The sequence below is a fragment of the Heterodontus francisci genome, chromosome 22 (genome assembly GCF_036365525.1).
Source record: "Heterodontus francisci isolate sHetFra1 chromosome 22, sHetFra1.hap1, whole genome shotgun sequence".
Taxonomy (NCBI): Eukaryota; Metazoa; Chordata; class Chondrichthyes; order Heterodontiformes; family Heterodontidae; genus Heterodontus; species Heterodontus francisci.
Window position 1 is genome coordinate 76,318,324 of NC_090392.1, and position 25,296 is coordinate 76,343,619.

General features: G+C 42.9%; 2 protein-coding genes across 7 annotated transcripts in view; one reads left to right on the forward strand and one right to left on the reverse strand.

Annotated features, from left to right (window-relative positions):
* The window catches only part of gkup (glucuronokinase with putative uridyl pyrophosphorylase), a 38,604-nt gene extending 32,451 nt beyond the window's left edge, over window positions 1-6,153 (reverse strand). Inside the window, exons 1-6 of the mRNA XM_068054081.1 lie at window positions 6,051-6,153; window positions 5,165-5,209; window positions 4,668-4,821; window positions 4,511-4,582; window positions 2,166-2,254; window positions 200-356 (exon numbers count right to left, since the gene is read on the reverse strand). Coding sequence (XP_067910182.1) covers window positions 200-356; window positions 2,166-2,254; window positions 4,511-4,582; window positions 4,668-4,821; window positions 5,165-5,209; window positions 6,051-6,052 — 519 coding nt within the window. The 5' untranslated portion in view covers window positions 6,053-6,153. The remainder of the gene's footprint in view (window positions 1-199; window positions 357-2,165; window positions 2,255-4,510; window positions 4,583-4,667; window positions 4,822-5,164; window positions 5,210-6,050) is intronic.
* Window positions 6,154-11,470: 5,317 nt separating this feature from the next.
* On the forward strand, window positions 11,471-19,745 carry sc5d (sterol-C5-desaturase). 6 transcript variants are annotated; one of them, XM_068054083.1, is made up of 6 exons: window positions 11,977-12,118; window positions 15,419-15,541; window positions 15,641-15,858; window positions 16,888-17,020; window positions 17,861-17,961; window positions 18,566-19,745. In XM_068054083.1, exons 2-6 carry the CDS (start codon window positions 15,517-15,519, stop codon window positions 19,007-19,009), a joined length of 921 nt encoding a protein of 306 aa, XP_067910184.1. In that variant the 5' UTR covers window positions 11,977-12,118; window positions 15,419-15,516; the 3' UTR covers window positions 19,010-19,745. The 6 variants fall into 6 exon arrangements, with proteins under 6 accessions (XP_067910187.1, XP_067910188.1, XP_067910183.1 ...); XM_068054085.1 differs by having other exon boundaries at window positions 15,419-15,527; XM_068054086.1 differs by lacking the exons at window positions 11,977-12,118; window positions 15,419-15,541 and adding an exon at window positions 11,471-11,577.
* The last annotated feature ends 5,551 nt before the right edge of the window (window positions 19,746-25,296 follow it).

Sequence of the window (25,296 nt, forward strand, 5' to 3'; positions counted from 1 at the left end):
TTGATGCAAGAACTGCGATGTCAGAACTAAGCGGTTTCAGCACAGAGCAGATTCTCTCCACAGACAAGGGAGAAAGGAATATGCTGATACGATGAGATGAAGAGTGCTGAACTATTCATTTATCGTGTATCTACTCGTAGTTACACCAAACATAACTGTCAGCGACAATTTCACTCAAACAAAAGGAAGATTTTCTCACCATGTACTTCCCAAGCCCTCGATCCTCCACCAGTGGATAATGCTTCAGATACTCCCCCAGAGTCGGCAGTGTCTCACTTTGGAAACAATAAAAGACGACACTCGCAAGCCTTGATTGTGTGACATCTGCAGAGGGCTTCTCATAAAACTTGGTGATTCTGAAAGAAGACAAGGTTAAGTATCTTCTGCTTCTAGGAAGACAGCATGCACGGATAGCTTAGTGCATGTCACGAAACCTGCACGGCTCACTGGAGATTGCAACCCACAAAAGAAAATGTTTTAAAGATTCATCAGTGAATTAAAAAAAAAGACTTGCGTTTTTATAGCGCTTTTCACAACCACTGGATGGGGCAAAGCACTTTACAGAAAATGTCGCACTTTTGAAGTGCAGTCACTGTTGTAACATAGGAAATGTAGCAGCCAGGTTGTGCACAGCAAGCTCCCACAAACAGCGATGTGATAATGACCAGATAATCGGCTTTTGTCTCGATGGTTGAGGGATATATATTGGCCATAACCTCAAAGAGAAGACCCCAATTCTTCTTTGAATTAATGCCTTTGGATCTTTTACATCCACCTGAGCAAATCGGCTCTCTACTTACCGTCATATCTGAAAGACGGCAACTCTGACAGTGCAGCACTCCGTCAGCACTGCACTGGACTGTCAACCTTGATTTTTGTGCTCAAGTCCTGGAGTGGGCCTTGAATCCAGAACCTTGTGATTCAGAGGTGACAGTGCTACCAACTGAGCTATGGTTGAGTTTAGGTCTTTAAGCTTCTGCAAAGTGCAAAATCAGAAGGTCGCAGATAAAGGACAGAGTGGAATCATGACAATTTCTGATGTTTGCTTTTGAAATGATGAGAACATTCCTGAGAAATCTCAACCAATAAGGAGGCCATTTGCCCCTTGTTCCCGTGTTGGCACTAGCTCCACACCTATTCTGATCACTACATTCTTCCTCTACATTTGAATTGTGTCCATTTCTGGACACCACACTTCAAGAAAGAGGCCACAGCATTGGAGAGGGTACAGAGGAGGTTTACTAGAATGGTACCAGGGATACAGGACTTCTGTCACGTGACTTGAACTCATCCAAAACTCTCCTAACTCATATCAAATCCTGTTCACCTATCACCCCTGCACTCACTGATCTCCATGGGCTCCAAGTCTGGCAATGCACCAATTTTAAAATTCTCATCCTTACTTTCAAAACCCTCCATAGCCCTGCCTCTCTACGTTAGGTCCAGCCCCACAAACCTCTGAGATCTCTGCAGTCCCCCAATTCTGACCTCTTGTGCATATCCGATTTTAATTGCACCACGACTGGCGCCAATGCCTTCAGCTGTTTAGGCCCCAAGCTCTGGAATTCCCTCTCTAAGCTACTCTGCATCTCCTCCTCTCTTTTCTTCTTTAAGATGCTCCTCAAAACCTACTTTTTTGCTTTTAGTCACCTATTTTAATATCTCCTTATGGGGCTCAGTGTTACATTTTGTTTGATAACATTCCTGAAGCACCTATGTTAAGGACGCTATATAAATTCAAGTAGTTGTTGGTGGCAAGACTAGAGAAGCTGGGGTGGTTCTCCTTAGAGCAGAGAAGGTTAAGGGGAGATTTAACAAAGGTGTTCAAAATCATGAATAGGGTAAATAAGGAGAAACTGCTTCCAGTGGCAAAAGAGTGGGTAATCAGAGGTGACAGATTTAAGGAAATTGGTAAAAGAACCAGAGGCGAGAGGAGAAGAAAGGAAATTGAATAAATATTTGAAAGGGAAAAATTTGCAGGATTATGGGGAAGGGACAGGGGAATGGGACTAATTGGAAAGCTATTTCAAAGAGCCAGCACAGGCAAGATGGACTGAATGGCCACCTTCAGTGCTGTTTCATTCTATGATTCTATCGATGAGTGGCAGGCATATGACAGAAGACTGTACAGCACAAAGAATGACCCTTTCCAATCAAGAACCTACCTGTGCGTACTGGGGCACACCTCAACTATTCCCCGAGATTCAGTCTTCTCTCCTTCTTCCATTTCATAGTAAATGGCCAGTTCACCCTTCTGTCAGCCAACATAAAAACATAATGTTAGCCTTTTATAAGCACATTCTAGCAGTTACTTGCATTACTCATGAGTCATTACTCAGTTGGTAGCACTCTCGTCTCTCAAAAGGGTGTGTGTTTGAGCCCAATTCAGTGCCATTTTCTGACATGCCCCATACTCGACAGTACACTGGGCTGTTGATACATTTTGAGGATGGTACACTGTTTGCAATGGTCTAGGCAGGTGATGGCCTCTGGAGTTCAACTGAGCTCTGGGAATATTAAGAGTCTTGCCTACGTTGTGTGTTGGACTGGGGGAAAGTAAGTTAACAGACAGAGACTGTTATTAACTTGTTCCCCCTTTCCACATTGACACACTCTTCCCTTGCTCAGGAGAAAAGGGGGATCCTGATCTTATGTGTGGCTAGCATTGTGCAGGATTCTCCCATTGAATTATATTTTTCTGACTCTCCAAGCAGGTAGGCTTTCGCTAACCAATCACTGGAAGATCGACATCGGTTCACCACCCCACCCAACCCGTAAGGTGCTATATAAATGCAAGCTGTTGGTGTTGTATATATAATTTTACAGGCTGTAAAATGAGAAAACAAAGACAACAGAAGTGGAGAAATAGCCTGGGGCCTAGGAACAGTAAAAAAACCCAACAGCGTGACTAACATAAAAATTAATCTAAAGTTACATTGTCCAGACTCTCAGGCACACAGCATACAATCTCAAGAAAGAGATAGTAACTATCAAGGTTAATATCATATTCTGCTCACGCTCATCTTGAATAAGATCAGAAACTAGTCAGCCAAACCTGCAATCTGTGTAATAAGAGCTTTGACATGCCATTATCCTGAATGTTGATGCCATCGAGATTTTCTTAAAGTACAATATATATTGATTTTTCACAAATATCTTGACTGAGGAAGACATGGTCAGTGTCTGAGGAAGTGTGTGGAATGTACATGGACCAAAAAAGATGACCGAGTATATAATGCAGTGATTCCCTAATCTCTACTGTATAGAGCTCCAGATCATCATTGACTCCTTCTCCGAAGCATATGAAAAAATGGGTCTTCCACTAAACACTCAAAAAACGAAGGTCCTCTTCCAACCAGCTCCCAAAACACCTCTCCCCACCCCACCCATCAAACAAGATCAATGGCGAGATCCAGGAAAATGTGGACCATTTTCCATATCTTGGGAGCCTCCTCTCGGCAAAGGCAGACACAAACGACAAGGTTCATCATCGCCTCCAATGTGTCAGCTCAGCCTTCGGCCAACTGAGGAAGAGAGTATTTGAGAATCAGGATCTCAAACCCAAGACTATGATCATGGTTTAGTGGGCAGCAGTGACCCCTGTGCTCCTACATGTTTTGGAGACTTGGACAATCAATTACAGGCACCTCAAAGCACTGGAGAAGTACCACCAGAGGTGCCTCCGCAAGAACCTCCAAATCCAGTGGCAAAAAAGGCAGCCCAACAGCAATGTCCTCTTCCAGGCCAACCTGCCCAGCATCGGGGAGCTAATCACCCAAAACTAGCTCTGCTGGGCAGGACATGTCGTTCGCATGCCTGACACCAGACTCTCGAAGCTGCTGTTCTACTCAGAACTTGGTCACGGCAGGAGACTCCCAGGAGGACAATGGAAATGCTTTAGGTAAGTCTTTAAAGACTCCCTGAAGAGATCAGACATCCCCGTTGACTCGTGGGAGTCCCTGGCTCGTGACCGTCCTAGATGGAGCAAGCTCATTCGGGAAGCCATTGTATCCCTCAAGGGACTTGGTTAGGAACATGCAGAGGCAAAGTCGAGGCATCGGAGAGAGCGCACAAACCTCCAAACTCCTCATCTACCTGAGCACCACCTGCCCTTCATGTGGCAGAGTCTGCAGATCAAGCATTGGACTTAACAGCCATCTCGGAACCCATCGAACTGGAGTGGAAGCAAGTCATCCTCGATCCCGAGGGACTGCCCAAGACTGTACTGTGTAATTTGGACAGCTGAAAGATCATTTGCAATGCTTCCACATTCTTCACACCATCAAGAATTGTTTCTGTGTTGTAAACCTCTATGTAATTCTATCCTGTAACCAACCCGGACACTGCATTGAGCCATTGAGTGATTTAATTCACTGCTCACGAGCAAGATTATATAGTTTAACTTTTCAGCTCTTATCGCCAAGATTCTTTATGTTAAGCCAGCAACATTTCATTTAAACCTGTATTCAGCCAATTGAACAGAATGAAGAAACTAGTGGTTCTGACTGACCTTAAACTTAAAGAACTTGAGAACTTCAGCTATATCAAAGTTCAGATCTTCACACAGCATATCCCCAGCAACCTGGAAATACATGAAGACTGTGGTGAGACAGTATCACAAGGGCTTCTGCACATCAACAAACGGAGAGCAACAAAACAAGACGTACCACCATGACATCGTCACTGAACCTCTTGCTCCTGACCACCAGCTCCAAGTCAGCCACTGCACCCAACTGCGTTTTGCTGGTTGTTGAACCATCATTAATAATGTTTTCCACTGGAAAGTCACTGGCTGTTGCCCATCGCTCATAGTACTTGTACCTGCATACGAAAGGCTAACCGTTAATTCCAAAGTAGCACAACAGTGCCCATTTCATCTCCATCACACACACACCACGCCACACAAGATCAAGACTCCCCGCTTACTTTATCGTGAATGCAACAAGCTAAAATAAAATAAAAGCAAACTACTGCGGATGCTGGAAATCTGAAATAAAAACAGAAAGTGCTGGAAAAACTCAGCAGGTCTGGCAGCATCTGTGGAGAGAAGCAGAGTTAACGTTTCAGGTTTGTGACCTCAGATTTCCAGCATCAGCAGTATTTCTCTTTGGTTTTATTGACTATGTATTACTTCACTACTTGTTTCAGCGGCAGATTTACTCACTTGTCTGCATTTGTGACAAGGTAGACTTCATTGAAGAGCTGGCGCCTGCAACAGAATAGAGAAAACGTAATGATATATGATAAGTCAAACCAATTTTATACAGGGAGCTCGATAGAATGTTAGAGGGAAGAAAGAATTTGCATTTATATAGCACCTTTCACCACCTCAGGATGGCCTAAAGTGCTTTACAGCAAATTAATCACTTCCTGAAGTGTAGTCACATTTGTAATGTAGGAAGCACAGCATCCAACTTGCACATGGCAAGGTCCCGTAAACAGCAATGAGATAAATGACCAGTGATAATCTGTTTTGGTGACGGAGGTTGAAGAGTAAAAACCGGCCAGGGCGCTGGGTAGAACTCCCCTGTTCTTCATCAAAATAGTCACATGGGATCTTTTATGCCCACCTGAGAGGGCAGACAGGTCCTCTGTTTAACATTCCATCTGAAAGGCAGCACCTCCAACAGTGCTGCACTCCTGCAATACATAACCAGGATTATCAGCCTAGAATCTGAGCTCAAATCTCTGGAGTGGGACTCAAACCCACAAACTCCACCCAGAGGCAAGAGTGCTATCCACTAAGCCACAGCTGACATGGAACAAGAAAACCTAGCTAAACCTCCCTGGACTGAGTGTTACTCCTCAGTCCTCTTCACCATATAAAAGACTGCTTTTAGTAGAACATATTAAATCAGATCTCCTCTCCTCATTGCACATTTTCTGGTGGCCATGACTCCCCTTGTCACCATCCCCTCCTCTCTAAATCTTCGATATTAACTAGTCCTGGCCTGGATACCTTATTCAGGTAAGATGCAAACTTTTAAAAAGTTATGCAAAGAAGCAGCTCTTACAGGTGAGAGCAGGAACAACAGCAATGATGCACTCACATGTTCACGACTTCCCACCAGAAATCCAGAATCTTTTTCCCACCAATTCCTGGTAATAGAGCCTTCGGAATCCCTACTAAGTGGCTGTAGAGGCCTGTTGTTTCATTCTGTAAAGAAATGATTCAAGTAACAGCAAAGTAGACCAGGGGACACATACTGTTTACACAGGAAATGACAAACTAGTACTTGCATTTGTATGGCACCTTTCATGGCCTCAGAACATCCTAAACTGCCTTACAAGCAATCATGTACTTTTTGTAGAAAACATGGAAAGCAATTTGCACACAGTAAGCTCCCACAAAGAGCAGTGTGATAATGACCAGATAATGTTTTTTTAATGGATACTGGCCAGGTTACTGGGAAAACTCCACTGCTCTACTTCGAAATAATGCCATGGGATCTTTTCCGTCCATCTGGGAGGGCGGACGGGGTCTCAGTTTATTGTTTCATTTGAAAGACGACACCTCAGACACTTCAGCGCTCCTTCAATGCTGCATGGGAGTATCAGTCTCGATTTTGTGCCCAAGTCTCCGCAGTGGGATTTGCACTCTCAGCCTTATCAGTGAGAGGGCTACCACTGAGCCATGGCTGAATATTTTTAGCAACAGAATATGGCTGTTTGACCTAACTAGGCCCATACCATTTTTACAGATCACTTAATGTGTCTCACTAAATCACTCAATTCCTTCTTAGAAACACATCTATTTGCCAACTGACTCACTGTACGCTGCGAAGAGATGAGGAGAAATTACTTCTCTCAAAGGGTCAGGAGTCTGTGGAATTCACTACCCCAGAGTGCGGTGGATGCCGGGACATTGAGTAAATTTAAGGAGGAGATAGACATATTTTTAATTAGTAAAGGGTTGAAGGAGAATGGAGAACGGGCAGAAAAGTGGAGTTGAAGCCGAGATGAGATCAGCCATGATTGTATTGAATGGCGGGGCAGGCTCAAGGGGCTGAATTGCCTACTCCTGCTCCTAGTTCTTATGTTCTTAGTCCATTTGCCGTCCACAGTAACTCAATACATAAACTCTAAAATGCCCTTCTGATGAAAATCTTCCAGCAAACCTAATACACAAGAGTTCTATTAGCACAGTAAATATTAACATTTTTGGTGTATCTTGTTCATCGGAATATGTGAAATGTAAGTCTGTGGTGTTTTAGCACCGCAGCCTCACAGCTCCAGCGACCCAGGTTTGATTCTGGGTACTGCCTGTGCAGAGTTTGCAAGTTCTCCCTGTGACCGCGTGGGTTTCCGCCGGGTGCTCCGGTTTCCTCCCGCAGCCAAAGACTTGCAGGTTGATAGGTAAATTGGCCATTGTAAAATTGCCCCTAGTATAGGTAGGTGGTAGGAGAATTGAGGGGATGTGGTAGAGAATATGGGATTAATGTAGGATTAGTATAAATGGGTGGTTGATGGTCAGCACAGACTCGGTGGGCTGAAGGGCCTGTTTCAGTGCTGTATCTCTAAATAAATAAATAATAAATAAATACTTGGTGGGGCTGTTTTCCTTGAAACAGAGGAGACTGAGGGGGAGATTTAATTGAGTGTATAAAATTATGAGGGGCTTAATCAGAGTGGATAGGAAAGATCTATTTCCCTTAGCAAAGAGGTCAATAACCAGACAGCATAAATTTAAAGTAATTGGTAGAAGGATTAGAGGGGAGTTGAGAAGAAATAATTTCAGCCAGAGGGTGATGGGTGTCTGGAACTTGCTGCCTGAAAGGGTGGTAGAGGCAGAATCCCTCATTGCATTTAAAATATACTTGGATATACACCTGAAGTGCCGTAACCTGCAGAGCTACAGACCAAGAGCTGGAAAGTGTGATCAGGCTGGATAAACTCTTTTTCCACCAGCGCAATGGGCCAAATGGCCTCCTTTTGTGCCATAAATTTTCTACGTTTCTAAGATGGGCCTCATGTACATCTCCAGCGCTTCCAGTTTTGGTTTCAGATTTTCAGTATTTGCCATTTTGATTTTCATTTTCCAAACTTTTAAACTTGTGGCTGTGATATTTGAATCGTTCAACGCACTGAAGCTTTATTTTGATTATCCTTCTGTGAAGCACTTTGGGATGGTTTTCTACATTAAAGGCACTTTAAAATTGCAAATTGTTGTCATTTTCACTGGACCAACTCCTTTCAGAATCTTTAAAATTTCAGTTATTCAGGTATGATGTAAATCTGAACATTAAATATCTAAAAATGTTGAGTTTACAAGTGAGAAATGGAAGTGTGATTGGAAAGTGACAATGCATTCACACATTCACAAATTCCCATTTGAAACCCAGGATCTGCTTTTTACTGACTCCAGGTTAAAGCCTTCGAAATCTCCTCCAAATGGCTACTTCAAGTCTTTCATCTTACTGTTTTACTCTGCTACCCAGAACTGTTTCTGTTGCTTGCCTTTGACAATATCCTTCCTTCAATTAGGCGCTCAGAGTACACCAGATGGGATCTAACCAAATCAAATAAAAGCAAAATACAACAAATGCTGGTAATCAGAAATAAAAAGCAGAAAATGCTGGAAAACACGCGGCAGGTCTGGCAGCGCCTACACAGTTAAAACATTTCAGGTCGATGACCTTTCAATGAAGCATTAACTCCGTTCCTCTCGTCAGAGATGCTGCCTGACCTGCTGAGCATTTGCAGCATTTTCTGCTTTTATTTGGGATCTAACCAACGCCGTTTGCAGCAATAACACAATTTTCCTGATTTGTTCCCGACCCAGCCTGGCAGCTGATTGGTCCTTTTATTGTAACTGAGCTGTAGATGGACAGTTTCATAGATTTATCCAGGGGAATTGTAGACCGGTTTCCCAGTCAGCAGCTGTACCAGTCAGTATTCTATGGCACCCCCACCCCTCACCTGTTCCATGGAGCAAGCATTCCCTCTTAGCAAATGCTCCCAATTTTCATTCCTTGCTCCCTTAGTAATTAATTTAGATTTATTATCCACACTGAATTACACCTGCTCTCTACTAACACAAACCAGGTTTGCGTTGTTCCTCATTATGGGAAAACTGCTACAAATCTTACTAGCCTTAGAAAAGGAAAACATAAGAAGCAAAAAGTTGCTTTACAGGGGAAGTTGCAACATTGAAACGTTTAAAATAAACTGCCTTGAAACTTCACCTCTCCCTTTCATTCTCAAACACAGGCAGAATCAGAGAGTGAAAAACAAATGGAAGAGGGAAGTTTTTTCGGCAGTCGTTAAGGGGAAATGCAGGGAATTACTTCATTGGTCAAGCTTAGCCTTCACACGTTTGAGAATCACCGAATCTAAAAGTTTTGTTAAAACTTTTGAAGAATGACATTTGGTTTGAGCCAATCTTGAACAAAGGTAAGTGGTAAGGGCATCGAGAGGTGTGGAGAGAGGAGTTGGTGGACAGAGACTGAGTGGGCAGGCACTTGGGCAAGGCATTGAGTGGATGGGGTAGCGTGGGCAGGGCACTGCATGGTTGGGGCACTGTGTGGGCATTGTGGCATCAAGTGGACAGGGCACTTGGGCGAGGTACTGAGCAGACAGGGCACTATATGGTTGGGGGACTTGGTGGCCGAGCTATTGAGTGAGCAGCCTTCTGGTATCTACACCATCATTTAGGCTGTGAGAATGAACATACTCAAGGAATTTAAATGACAACACAGATCCTAAGAGCAGAGGCAATGAGCATGTCATCCCCAATATGTTCTGCTATCATTTTACAACATGCATCAGCCTTTCAGCTTACTTTTATTCATTGTTGTGAGCTTTACTTTTTCTATTTCTGGTAACAGTCTCTTTCGGGATCATTACAACAGAATCGTAGCTCCACTCAGTTCTGCAGTGTGACAGGACAGCTCTTACATGGTTAGGGTTTCGGCAGCATCAGCAATCAAAAGTAGAAGTATTTTCAAAAACAATGATACATCGTAATGATTTTTTTAAAAATACCAATATATTAAATGTATAATACACACAGGCTGCTAATGTTAGAAAAGAGATAAGTAAAATCTTAAATGCGGGTCATTTAAATTTGAAAGGTTGCGAACTTAGTGTTGAGGAATATTTACTGTTCCTTGCACTTGTGAATTATTACGTCAACTCCCTTTACTCCTCATGACTGGGTGGGATAACTGATTGAGCCTGATAACGGGTTCTGGAATTAGTCCTGGGGCAGGTGTAGATCATTACCTGTGAGACATATGGGCGGCACAGTGGCGCAGTGGTTAGCACCGCAGCCTCACAGCTCCAGGGACCCGGGTTCGATTCTGGGTACTGCCTGTGCAGAGTTTGCAAGTTCTCCCTATGTCTGCGTGGGTTTCCTCCGGGTGCTCCGGTTTCCTCCCACATGCCAAAGACTTGCAGGTTGATAGGTTAATTGGCCATTATAAATTGCCCCTAGTATAGGTAGGTGGTAGGGAAATATATAGGGACAGGTGGGGATGTGATAGGGATATGGGATTAGTGTAGGATTAGTATAAATGGGTGGTTGATGGTCGGCACAGACTCGGCGGGCCGAAGGGCCTGTTTCAGTGCTGTATCTCCAAACTAAACATTAAGTTTGATTCCCTCCCCCAACTCTTTTTCCGGTACATTGATGACTGTATCGGTGCCCAATAGTTCCTTATGTGGCTTGGTGTCAAATTTTGTTTGATAACACTCCTGTGAAGTGACAGTTTACTATATAAAAAGTGCTACATAAATACAACCTATTGTTTAATTTCTGGGATTGCAGTTCCTTCAATTGTGAATTCCCAGAATTATTGTCATTCAAAATCTTTTATGTAAATCGCCAATTAGGATGACAATTGTCATCATCCGTAAAAGTTAACAAGTGCTCCTTTTTTAAAGGGCAGAAACAGTAAACTGTAAATTATAACTGAATTAAAGGACATTTAACAAAATAAAGCATAATGTTGTCCCTGGGGTCAACTATGCACTTCAGTCCAGCCGGTGCCCACTGGTCAAGGAAGGCCCCAAGCATACCAGCGGACACTGTGTGTTCCCTCTCAAGGGCCACCCGGGCATCCAGATAGCTGCGGAAGAGAGGCGGGCAATTGGGCCATTACTATCATTCTAACTCCTATGATTGCAACCCCTTTAAATTCCAGGGTTGCCACCGCTTTAAATCCCAGAGTTACTGCCCCTTTAAGTCTCAAGGTTGCTGCCCCTTTAAGAGAGAACAGCCGGTGGTTCCATTCGTGATGTCACCTGTCAGGCGACTCTGCAGCCAATCGCCATCGAGGAGGTGATTCGTCGCATCAGCTTCAATCCCCGCCTACTGCCTTCTGGTTGGTCACTAAGGAAATCCCCGCCCATTCAGTTGCCCCTTATCATTGGCTCTAATAGAGAAATCATCTGTTGTGGGCAGGCGATTTGACCAATCAACATCAGAGCAACATAGAAGGCGATCGTCCATTGGTCGGTGCCGACTGTCAATCACAGAAAAGGACGGGAGGCCGGGGTTGGCTGGTTCCTTGGCAACCGCGGTGCTGGAGCTGCGCGAAGCGGCGCTTTAAATTAATGTGGAGCTTCGCAGCACAGGTAGGGAGTAAATGGCGGGTTGTTCAGCGCCTGAGTGTAAACCGGGGCCGGTCTGATCGCTGTTTGGGGGTCTGGATCTGTGGAAGGTGCTGGGAGAGGGGGAAGAGAGGAACCATCCTGATTCCCCCCCCCCCCCCCCCCAATCAACTGGTAGCTCCCTCGCCCCAGGGTCAGAGGTTAAACCCACTGCAGTACTCAGGCAGTGCCGAACTGTCAGAGGTGCTGTCTTTCTGATCAGAGCTTAAACCCAGCATTTTCAGCTGGGTGTAAAAAAAAATTCCATGGGCTGTGATGATCTGGAATCTGCCCGAATGGGGCGGTGGAAGCTGGGTCTATAAAAACTTTCAAAAGGAAATTTGGATAAATACTTGGAGAAAAAAAAAGCACTGAAAGGTCCTATATAAATGCAATTTCTTTCCGTGTTTAGTCCCAGTGAGTATTGGTGTACTACTTGTGCAGGACATCAGGGAAGAAAATTGTAAGGATATGGGAAGGAGTGGGACTAACTGGATTGCTCTTTGAAGGAACTCCTGTTGATCCGGTGAGCTGAATGGCTTCTTTCTGTGCTGTACTTTTCTATGATAGGTACTTCTATAAATGCAAGTTGTTGCTGTGTTCTCCCTGATGTCCTAGCTAATATTTATCCCTCAACCGATGTTGCAGCAACAGCTTTATCGTTTTACTGTTTGTGGGATCTTGCTGTGTGCCAATTGGTTGTGGTGCTTCTTTTCAAAAGCAACAGTTAACAAATTATTTGTTGCTTGTGAAGTGCTTTGTGATATCCTGAGATTGTGAAAGTTCCTAGTACAAATAGTTATGTTTCTGAGAAACACTTGAAGGAAGAGATTGCTGTGCACTGCTGTAAGAAATGAGTGTAGGTTCTATCCTTCATTGAACCTGAAAAAACAACTTGTAGCTTTTTTGTTTTGCTAGCATAAAATCCCAGGTGTGTAATAACAGGTACAAGTAACTTTTAAAATGTTTTCAGCTGGTGTAGAGTGAATTGTATTTGTACTGTGTCACGGAGCAAAGGCAAACAATATGTTAATAGTGTGTTGAAAGACAAAGCATTAGTACAGATTAGGTGTAAAATGACCTTTTGGTCAGCTATGTGGCCTGGTCCAATCTAGATCTCCTTTATTATCTCTTGCCCCACCCCCACCTCACTTGCTTATAACCTGTGACTTTTCTAATATTTGTCAGTTCCGATGAAGGGTCACTGACCCGAAACGTTAACTCTGCTTCTCTTTCCACAGATGCTGCCAGACCCGCTGAGTGATTCCAGCATTTCTTGTTTTTATTATAGTTGAATTTTAATGTTGTTAGAGTGCAATTCTAGATCCAAAAGTAACAGTGTTGATTTTATACTATAACCCGACATGCTTCTTTATCTGTAGTTACTGTTTACAATCCTGATTGTGCACAGTGAATAGATTAAGCTCTAAAGTCCAGTGTATAAAGCTTTATTATCGTTTTATGGTGGCCAATTTGTATAAACACCCACAAAGATGTAACCTGCACCAGATCCAACTTTTTATTTGTTTAAGCTGAGACATTTAAGAAATGTCGGGAATAGTTAGGATTGTGTTTTTGAGTTTAGAGTTTTGTTTGGTGCTCACTGTGGTTGTTGCACAATTTCATTTTATTTTAAAAAGTGGTTAATTCCAAATAATTGTGATCATCTGGATGAATCCAGTGTGCAGTTTTAGGATTGAATGTCTTGGCTGTTTCTAGACGTTGCTTTGTGTGGTGTTTAATGAAAGCATTTTGTAGACAAATATGTCAGTAATTTCTAAGCATATTTTCTGTATTTGGTTGTTTTGGTAATTTACACCAATGGAACTTCTCAACTTGACTGTTCCAACTCTCTCCTGGCCATCTCCCATATTCCACCCTCCATAAACTTAAACTCATGCAAACCTTGCGCCAAGTCCCGTTCACTCCCCACCCACTGTGCTGACCAATGTACATTGGCTCCTGGTCCAGCAAGGCCTCACTTTTAAAATTCTCATCTGTGTTTTCAAATCCCTTCATGGCCTCACTCCTCCCTATCTCTGTAACTCCTCTAGCCCTAAAACCCTCTGAGATTTCTGTGCTCCTCCAATGCTGGCCTCTTGTGCATCCCTGAATTTAATTATTCCACCAGTAGCTGCCTTGGCCTTAAAATCACTAAATTTCTCTGTCTCACCAACCACCTTTATAAGACTCCCCTTAAAACTTAGGTTTTTTTACCTGCTTTTGGTCACCTGTCGGAATATCCTTATGTGGTTCAGTGTCAAATTTTATAGAGTTATAGAGTCGTACAGCATAGAAACAGGCCCTTCAGCCCACCGGGTCCATGCCGACCATAATGCCTATCTATAGTAATCCCACCTGCCTGCATTAATTCCATATCCCTCTATGCCTTGCTCATTCAAGTACCTGTCCAGATGCCTCTTAAATGTCGCTACTGTTCCTGCTTCTACCATCTCCTCTGGCAGCTCATTCCAGATACCCACTATTCTTTGTGTGAAAAATTTACCCCTTTGATCCCCTTTAAACCTCCTCCCTCTCACCTTAAATCTATGCCCTCTAGTTTTAGTCACCCCTACCATGGGAAACAGACTCTGGCTATCTACCCTATCTATGCCTCTCATAATTTTACGTACCTCTATCATGTCCCCTCTCAGCCTCCTTTGCTCCAGGGAAAACAGACCCAGCCTATCCAATCTCTCTTTATAACTCAAGCCCTCCAAACCAGGCAACATCCTTGTGAATCTTTTCTACACCCTCTCTAGCTTAATCACATCTTTCCTGTAGTGCGGCGACCAGAACTGCACACAGTACTCCAAAATTTGATAATTGCAGCTGTGAAGCACCTTGAGATATTTTACTACATTAAATGGTTATAGAAATGTAAGGCGGTGATATTAGAATAACTTTGGGATATTTGCTGTTTGTGATCAGAGACCAAAGGGTGAACAATAGGTTTGGTGCTAACAGTAACCTTGGATACAGATAGACTTTATTTTGTGTGAGTTATGAAGGGAGCCAGGAAATATGCAGGGGGTTAAAATAGATGCACGTATATAGAATTTTTCACTGGAGATTATTTTGTAATAAATGTGTAACAACTCATAGAAACATAGAAAATAGGAGCAGGAGTAGGCCGATCATGGCTGATCATCTAATTCAGTACCCTTTTCCCACTTTCTCCCCATATCCCTTGATCCCTTTGGCATTAAGAAATATATCTATCTCCTTCTTGAGTATATTTAATGACTGGCCTTCACTGCCTTTTGCGGTAGAGAATTCCACAGGTTCACCACCCTCTGAGTGAGGAAATTTCTCCTCATCTCAGTTCTAAATGGCATACCCTGTATCCTGAGACTGTGACCCCTGGTTCTGGACTCCCCAGCCATCAGGAACATCCTCCCTGCTTCTAGCCTGTCTAGTCCTGTTAGAATTTTATAGGTGTCATGTTAAAAAAAAATTTCAGTGATCCTGTAATATAAATGTGCTGTAAAAGACTTGCATCTACAAACCGTCTTTCTTGATTTCAGAACATCACAAAACATTATAACCAATGAAATACTTTTTTTTTGAAGTGTAGTCACTGTAGGAAATAGGAGCTAATTTGCCACAGCAGAAATGGACCAAAAGCTGAATAAAACTATCTGCACAACCAAGTTAAATATATTTGGAAAACCACTAACTGACCTTGGGTGTGAGTTTTACCGTTCTTGCACTGTGTTGCTGACAGCTTTCTGCAATATTCTTGTGGTCTTGAAATGACACTGAGCACAAATATTTACACAATTACTTAACAGATTGATCTGAAATTCTGCTCTGTTTACTTAAGGGCGATGTTAACCCAAAAGTAAATGGTTGAGATAGTGGATAGAGGAATTTCAAAGGAATCTCTCCAAGTGTTTCTATGCTAATCATCACACAGTTTGCATGATCTTCAGGTCAGTCCAATCAGGTATATTACGAATGGAGACCTGAAAGGGATAGTAGAATGTTCACAGTGGATTGATTTAGTAATTGATGGACTGCTAAGACCCCTTCTTTTGGTTCACAGGTTATGCCATGGATATCGTACTGCATTACACAGACTACTACTTTTTCACACCATATGTGTACCCCAGCTCCTGGCCAGAGGATGGTGCTTTACGTCAGATACTCAGCCTCCTCGTGGTAACTAACCTGGGAGCTGCTGTTATTTATCTCCTCTTCGGAATGATCAGCTATTATTTCATTTTTGACCACACACTGAAGAAGCACCCGCAGTATTTGCCGGTAGGTACGGTACCCCTGAACACGCGTAAAATATATGAATGTAAGTAGATAGGATTGTACTGAACAGAAGGAGCTTATGTTGACTCTTTGAAAGAGCTATCCAATTACTCCCATTCCCCGTGCTCTTTCCCCACAGCCCTGCAAATCTTTGCTTTTTAAGTATAAATCCAGATCATAGCAAATTTTGGTCATTTGAATTACAATTGAACAGATAAATACTGTTAACAAACCAGGAACAAGGTTGGAGATTTCTCTCCTCCTCGTCCCCCACCCTCCAGATGAAAAGGGGGTGATACCAAAAGCAGTCACTAGTGTGTAACTGAATATAGACGCTACAGCCCCTTCAGGTGTTATGAATCTGTACAGTAGTCTTAAGCAATTTTCTAGATATTGATGAGGAGCTGATCAAGCAGCAGAGATTTTCAAAAGGAGAAAGGAGCAAAGATGGTAACTTTAGCGTTGCTCGTGAGTCACAATTGTTTTGTTGACTACTCAGCAGATGGAATGTCATAGTCCTGCTGTATGTACAGCCCCACTGTGCTAAATATTCCCCGTTGTGTACTTCCATGTGAAAGAAATGGAGTAAGAAATCCTGAGACAGCTCACGAGAAAAGCAGAATGCAGATTTCTAAATTGTTTTGGCAACACTTTCTCTGGGACTTGCGAACAGGAGTTTTTTTTTTGGCTGCTAGAAAGTCACTGTTTTAGTTCCATAGTCCATTATTGCTACTTTAATATTTTTCCTTTCTGTTTTTCATTCCCCTACCCCTCTGCAGAACAGCTTGCCTCTAAGTGCCCTCTTTCAGTTAGAAAGGAAGAGTTTTCTGACTGAGTTGTTTTAGTAGCCTGAGAGCACCTTGATGGGCTGAATGGCCTGTTGCTGTACTGTGATTTTAAAAGCAAACACTTCTGAGTTGTAGATGTTTTGGAAGTGGTGGCAATTCAAGTCGTTTTTATGGTTATTTTTAAAACATACTGAAGTCTTTCTTCTCTTTCCTCCTCCCTCCCCTCCCCCCCCCCCCCATATAGAATCAAGTGCAGCGAGAGATAAAATATGCCCTGAATTCAATGCCATGGATGAGCATTCCAACAGTGGCACTCTTCTTTGCAGAGGTCCGAGGGTACAGTAAATTGTATGACAATATCGAGGACTCCAGTTATGGTAAGCTTTTTTTAAAAAAAAAACAACAAAATGGGGTAACAGGAATGCCTAGAGGAGGGGAATTCCACACTAAGAAGTGGATGTTTTATTTAATCTCCTTCTACTTTGAAACACAACTGTGAGCAGCGAGCTGAAATCTGGCATGGTCCTGAAACCTGGAAGCTGTTAGCTGAACTGAGAATCCGATGGATTCGTTGCTTTAGAAAAATAACAATTGAAAGGAGCAAATTTCAATCCCTATTCTTGTGTTGTTGCCTACCCTGGACTCCAGCAGTGTAGGACCCCGAAATACATTTTGTTTCAGCTGCCTGAGCCCTAAGCTCTGGAATTTCCCTCCCTAAATATCTATATAATCTCTCTCCTCTCCTCTCCTCTCTCTCCCATTTAAGGCGCTTCTTTAAAACCTAACTCTTTGACCAAGCCTTTGCTCACCTGTCTAAATATCGCCTTCTGTGGCTCGGTATCAAATTTTCTCTAATGTTTCTGTGAAGTGCCTTGGGGCATTTTACTACTTTTAAAGGTGCAATATAAATGCAAGCTGTTATTTATTGGTCTCCTGCCTGAGTCCAGAGGGTACTTCAACTACCCAAGGAAAAAGCGACATTAAAATGGCCGCAGGGCAGGAAAAGAGCAGCAAGTAAGTGCTTGGATTTTATCTCTTATTTTGTATAGTTCATGCCGCATGGAGGGAATTAATTTCTGTTCCCACCCGCTCTTGTGAGTCTACGGCCAGTGAATGCGATGCGTGTGTGTGAGAGTGTGATGTCCCGGAATGGATGGTAAATTCTGTGATTGTATCCTAAACTTCCCACCCTAACATTGGTCTTCCTGTTTTCTCAGGTTGGTACGGAGTGATCCTCAGCATGATCTCTTTCCTCTTCTTCACGGACATGTGCATCTACTGGATCCATCGGTTTCTTCACCACAGGCTCGTCTATAGGGTGAGGTATGCTTAGTGTTAGATGGTAGGTTTTAGATTTACAAGGTAGTACAGTTTTGTTGTACAAGTAACTAACTAGAAGAGATTTAAAAATGGGAATTGCATTTAATTATCACAATTAGAAACACAATTCAATAGTGCATCAATAAAAGGGAGATGCTCAGGTGTAGCTAGCTGCTATTTCATAAAATCAAACAGCACAGAAGGAGGCTATTTAGTGCATTGTGTCTGTGCTGGCTCTTTAAGAGCTATTCAGTTAGTCCCACTCTCCTGCTGTTTCCCCATAGCCCTGTAAATTTTTCATTTAAGTATTTATCTAATTCTCCTTTTGAAAGTTACTATTTACTGTATTGTCTGCAAAGGTAATGTCTAGAACCTGTTACTGACCTTATTCCCACTTCATTCCTTAAAAAAAACAGTTTGGGTTTTTCATCATTGCAGCTAACCCTGATTTAATTTCTGATAGACGACTAAAGATAGTGAGGGCGGGTTTGCTACATGATAATTGAAGAGCGTCTCGCATAAATTCAGAACTACATACATTGAATATCATGTGATCATTTTAATGTGAAAATCCTCGTAACGTCTCCTGGTATTGTCCGCAGCATTTACACAAGCCTCACCACATTTGGAAGATTGCAACCCCGTTTGCAAGTCACGCCTTTCATCCTGTGGATGGTTTTCTACAGAGCATCCCGTATCACATCTATCCTTTCCTTTTCCCGCTGCACAAGCTGGTCTACCTGGGCCTCTACGTCTTTGTCAACATCTGGACAGTGTCCATTCATGACGGAAACTACCGAGTGCCTAAGATCCTTGAGGAGGTCATCAACGGTGCAGCTCACCACACTGACCACCACCTGTACTTTGACTATAACTATGGACAGTACTTCACACTGTGGGACAGAATCGGAGGCTCCTACATGCGCCCCTCATCCTTCAAAGGTAAAGGACCGCACGACTACCTGAGGAAGCTGAAGTTCGAGGGAAGGCTGTGTGGTGGGTTTAATGGCCTTGCATCCAATAAAAAAGTCTACAAAGAGGAATGAGCAGCTTTCATTCCCTGACATTGCCCACGCTTTGTTCAAGTGAAGCATTCTCAACCCTGCCAAGAGCAATACTATGACACATAATCCACTTAATGATTTACTATATTTTATTACTACTGGTGAAGCCTATTGGAAATATGCAACAATAAAAGACTACTTGTAGCTTTGTGAGGGAGGGAAAACCCCACTTCACTAGCTTTTGGCAGATTGGAAATGATTTGTTCAAAAATTCTGCAGATGGTTACTTGTATGTAGCACAGGAGATCTGCAACAATCTTGTAAATTAGGGCTTCGATGTATTACTGATCTGAAAACTTTATTAATGCCTCGCATGCCACTAGCTAGGGTACAGGCTATTCTTGTTTGTCATCTGGTTTTAATTATGTAAGATATTATAACAAGAATAGATTGGTTGCTAAAGGATTTCGATTATTCTGATGATTTCAAGCAGTTTTAAAAGACACAGTTTCTGTGCCATACAGCCAGCTACCTTTGTGTCTAGAATGTTTTTTTTGAAGTAAAATCATATTGTTGCTTTTCAATGATGGCTAATCACAGAAAGACTCCTGCTTCTCACCTACAGGCGATGATACATCTGAAACAGGATATTGTGAATTATTATTGGGGCTTCAGTTTGTATCTTAAGTTGTTTTGTTTAATGTTTGCCTACTTTATATTGTATAATTTTTTCTTTGGTCATGTGATGATTACACAGTAAAATACCATACAGCTTTAATGAGTCTGAGCTAATTATATTTCAAACATAATTTTATATCTAATGCAGGAGGGAACTGGGTTGTGCTGTAGGTTTACGGCACTGATCGGTCTGGATTTAAATCCAGTGTGGGCTATAACAATGCCAGGTTAAATGAGTTTGGGGCAGTCTTAATCAAGTTCCTAGTGCATGTGAGCCTATAACAAAACAGGCCTCGTCTTGCCATTTGTTTGAAGATCTCACACATGTTTGAAGATCATGTCAGGAAACTGGATAGGCCAGTCTAGACCGGCTGTACCTGCCTTGGCTATGCAGAGTGGAATGTGTTCTCATTCCTGCACTGCCATCCCTAACAAGCAAATTCATGGTGATGACCTTTGCCATATCAAACCATGTAAGTTTTGAAATATCTGTCTTTGGTGTTTTGCAGGACCTTTTTTAAGTCCACTTTTGCCAGGTTTCCAGGTCAATATATCAGAGGGCAATCAATCAGTGGCTATGGTAGCATTGCATCCGTCCATCCAAAATAGCTTTTTTAAAAATTCTGTAGATCTCTATATGAAACAAAAAACATTTATAAAGTGACTTTTGTGTAGTAAAACATCTCCAGCCACTTCAGGAACATAATCAGACACAAATTGACAACAAGCCACTTAAGGTGATATTAGGATAGGCTTGGTCACAGAGGTAGTTGTTAAGCAGTGTCTTTAAAGAAGGAGTGAATTCTAGAGCTCAGGGCCCAGGTAACTTAATACACTACCACCAATTGGGGATGCACGAGAGGCTAGAATTGGAGCAGTGCCAAGATCTGAGAGTTGTAGGGCTGGAGAAGGTAGAGAGAGATAAGGAAGGGATGAGGTCATGGAGGGATTTGAACTCCTAAAGAATTTTTAAATCAAGGCATTGATGGACCAGAAGCCAACCTAGATTGGTGCTCACTGAGCTAAAGAGTGAATGAGACTTGAGTTAGGAGATGGGCAGCAATGTTTTAATGAGCTCAACTTTGTGGAGGGTGAAAGATGGGAGGCTGGCCTGGAGATAACAAAAGCCTGGATTAGGATTTCTGTCACCAGAAGGCTGAGACAGGTGATATTAGAGGTGGAAGTCCGATACACAGTTGATAGTTAATGCCCGTGAGAAACATATGTTGTCTAGTAACTTTAACATGTTTTATGAAGAATTATCAAAGTTTTGAAGTGATCAAAGGCACCTAGCAAAAGCTGCTTCTGGGTTCCAGCATATAAAAGAAAATATTGTGATTAGCTAACTTACTGCCCTAGGTAAATGGCAGAAATAATGCGTACATTTAAACACACAATGACTGAAACCACACTGTGTGATATTAGTAATGGAGCTGTTCTTATAAAATTCCCTTGCTTGCTAATTAATGAAAGCATTACTGCAACTTTTACTAATGCCACCCAGCATGATTTCAACCAGTGTTGTAATAACACCAATACTGCTAACGAATCTTCCAAGGAAGTGTTTGTGGTGTTGCCGAGATGCTGGCCTTCTGTCAGATGTAGCTCAGCGGGTAGCACACTTGCCTTTGAGTCAGAGGGTTGTGGGTTAAAGTCCCACTCCAGAGATTTGAGTACATTAGCCAGGCTGACGCTCTAGTCCAGTACTGAGGGAGTGCTGCACTGTTAACGCTGCTATCTTCCAGTTGACACATTAAACTGAGGCTCAGTCTGCCTTCTGGGGTGGACGTAAAATATCCCACAGCACTATTCGAAGAGGAGCAGGAGAGGTTTCTCCAATGGCCTGGCCAACATGTGTCCCTTAACCAACATCACTAAACAGATTATCTGGTCATTATCACATTGCTATTTGTAGGACCTTGCTTATGCACAAATTGGCTGCTGCATGTTCTACATTAAACATTGACTATTCTTCAAAAGTACTTCAGTGGATATAAAGTGTTTTGGAACATCCCGAAATCGTGAGATGTGCCATATAAAAACAAATCTTCCCCCCCCACCCCCCCCCCCCCTCAAGATCTCAGCCTGGAACTATTGAGAGCTGTCTTTCTTCCTACAATCTTCAACCTGTTGGAAGTAGCATGGGGTGTCACGCAGCTTCCTCTATCCTAATGTCTCACCTTTGTCCTTTGCGGTTTTGAATGGTCGACTTGGTTTTGAACCTTGATTGAAATTTATTATTGAGTATTGCTTAGTCATTCAACTGGGAGGGCTTCACACTGGAGTCCAATCCTGTATCACTGGCACTCTCAGCACAAGCTCAACATGGCATTTCGGAGATTTCCTCTTGTGGCCAACTCAAAGACTAGGCTCTTTATGTTAATTTCAGCACCACGTCAAGGGTTAAAAGCCATCTCAGAAGACCAGACACCTAGATCAACCATGAGCTATTGAATGGTGGACCAGATTCTTATTCTTATGACATTCAACTCCATTTACTGGAGTTCACAATACTAATTTATAATAGCGCGTGTGATTTGATTAATGCTTCTGTTCAATACTATATGATCGTTTCGAACATACCACTCATTTTTACATCCTGGTTTTATCTTATGGCTATACCACTTGCCCCACTCCCCCTTGAGGTTTGGATTGGTCAAAAGACAAACTGCTTACAGCATTTTCTGCCTCTTTTGTAGACTTCCAGCATCTGCAGTCTTTTGCTTTTCACATCATCCAGATGGGCTGTTTCAGGAAATTCATGGTAACAGGTTTTAAGACAGTTAAACAGAACGCCGCCTTATGTGCAGTTAATCTGCTGTATCCTCACAGCCCACTTGAGGGCAGCTGTGTGCACAAACCACAGTCACAGCTGATAGCAAGGTGCAGGATGAATGGAGTCATTTTGGTTGAAGGCAAATTAAGTTGGATTAGAAGCTACATTGAAATTAGAAGCAATGCAAACACTGTGCAAATCTGAGTCATTAGGCAAATGTAGTAGAAATAAATACAGACAAGGGAAATCATTGAGCACAACTCATCTTTCCAGCCAATTACAGGAGCCCTTTCCAATCACTGCATGATCCTAGTTTTTGCTTCCATGACTGCACCCAGTCATCCAGGTTAAGGTCATGATGATTCTTTGTGACGTGCTTCCTGACATAAGAAATAGGAGCAGGAGTAGGCCATACATATCCCTCTATTCCTTTAATGTCCAAAAATCTATCAGCTTCTGTCTTGAATATACTGAGCATCCACATCCCTCTGGGCTAGAGGATTCCAAAGATTCACAAACCTCTGAATGAAGAAATTTCTCCTCATCTCAGTTTTAAATGGCCAACCCTTTATCCTGATGTTGACCAATTTTCTGGGCTCTCCAGCCAGGAGAAACAGCCACTCAGTACCCACCTTGTTTATTTATTTATAGATACAGCACTGAAACAGGCCCTTCGGCCCACCAAGTCTGTGCCGACCAACAACCACCCGTTTATACTAACCCTACAGTAATTCCATATTCCCTACCACCTACCTACACTAGGGGCAATTTACAATGGCCAATTTACCTATCAACCTGCAAGTCTTTGGCTGTGGGAGGAAACCGGAGCACCCAGCAAAAACCCACACGGTCTCAGGGAGAACTTGCAAACTCCGCACAGGCAGTACCCAGAATCGAACCCGGGTCCCTGGAGCTGTGAGGCTGCGGTGCTAACCACTGTGCCGCCCTCTAAGAATATGTTCCAATGAGATCACCTCTCATTCTTCTAAATTCCAGCAAATATCGGCCCATTTTACTCAACCTCTCATCATAGGACAATCCTGTTAACCCAGGAATCAGGTTAGTGAACCTTCATTGACATTTGTTCTTTGTAATAAGCTTGGTTTCCTTTTTACTTGTATCCATCTTTGTCCTGCACATGTATTGTATTATGGTATTGTAACTTAATAAAGCTCCGGGTTAAGAGTTCCTATTTCCCTTTCAGTCTTATATTCATCCAGGGATGGAATTGGCATGATGTGCTTTCGCTTCACTAAGTTTCCAGTTGTGGTATAACTGAAAACTGTACCAGGCCACCTGAAGACAGCAGAAGCAGACTCCTTAGGGGAGAATTGTGGTCTAACTGTAAATCCTTTGCTGTCAGTTCCAAATTGATTTCCCTGTTGAAGTTTCAGGCTATGTACTGGGAATAGTCTTCAGTTTTTCCAATCAGACAAATGTGGCCACTCATTCATGACTAGTTGCTCAAACCCAAAAGCACATTTCACAACCCCGTCCTCTACCCACATGTAGGTCTACTCATTAATGATGGCCTCATTAGTTAGGTAAACTCAATTTGGTGGAATACGACAGAAAAAGATCTTGCATGTAACGCCTTTCACAACCTGAGGATGTTCTGAAGTGATTCGCAGCTAATGAAGTACTGTTTTGAAGTGTAGTCACTGTTGTAATTTGTGCACAGCAAGCTCCCACAAACAGCAATGTAGTAATGATCAGATTGTCTGCTACTCAACGATATTGGTTGAGGTAGAAATATTGTTCCTTGACACCTGGGAGAACTGCCCTGCTATTTTTCGAAATAGTGTTGTGGGATCATGTACATCCACCTGAGGGGGCAGACTGGGCCTCAGTTTAACATCTCATCCAAAAGGTCTTTAACTCACTGCTCTGGAGCTCTTCTCACTGATTAAAATGGTGTCAGGCTCATCACCTTCTTCGAAGGTTTGCCAAACACTTCCAGTTCTTTTTTATTCATTCATGGGATATGGGCGTCGCTGGCTAAGCCAGCATTTATTGCCCATCCCTCATTGCCCTTGAGAAGGTGGTGGTGAGCTGCCTTCTTTAACTGCTGCAGTCCATGTGAGGTAGGTGCATCCACAGTGCTGTTAGGAAGGGAGTTCCAGGATTTTGACCCAGCGACAGTGAAGGAACGGTGATATAGTTCCAAGTCAGGGTGCTGTGTGACTTGGAGGGGAACTTGCAGGTGGTGGTGTTCCCATGCATTTGCTGCCCTTGTCCTCCTAGTTGGTAGAGGTCACAGGTTTGGAAGGTGCTGTCGAAGGAGCCTTGGTGCATTGCTGCAGTGCATCTTGTAGATGGTACACACTGCTACCACTGTGCGTTGGTGGTGGAGGGAGTGAATGTTTGTGAGTGGGGTACCAATCAAGTGGGCTGCTTTGTCCTGGATGGTGTCGAGCTTCTTGAGTGTTGTTGGAACTGCACCCATCCAGGCGAGTGGAGAGTATTTCATCACACTCCTGACTTGTGCCTTGTAGATGGTGGACAGGCTTTGGGGAGTCAGGAGGTGAGTTACTTGCCGCAGGATTCCTAGCCTCTGACCTGCTCTTGTAGCCACAGTATTTATACGCTAGTCATGTTCAGTTTCTTTATTATTATTTTTATTTATTTATTTTTTTTATTTCGAGATATAGCACTGAAACAGGCCCTTCAGCCCACCGAGTCTGTGCCGACCATCAACCACCCATTTATACTAATCCTACATTAATCCCATTACCTTCTCACATCCCCACCTTCCCTCAATTCCCCTACCACCTACCTATACTAGGGGCAATTTATAATGGCCAATTTACCTATCAACCTGCAAGTCTTTGGCTGTGGGAGGAAACCGGAGCACCCGGCAAAAACCCACGCTGTC

Bases quoted from the DNA above. Each gene is read 5' to 3' on its own strand.
- sc5d (XM_068054082.1), top strand. From the start codon at position 11,982: ATGCAATTTCTTTCCGTGTTTAGTCCCA. The intron at 15,859-16,887 runs GTAGGTACGGTA...CCCCCCATATAG, and splicing joins AGCACCCGCAGTATTTGCCG to AATCAAGTGCAGCGAGAGAT. The intron at 17,021-17,860 runs GTAAGCTTTTTT...CTGTTTTCTCAG, and splicing joins TATCGAGGACTCCAGTTATG to GTTGGTACGGAGTGATCCTC.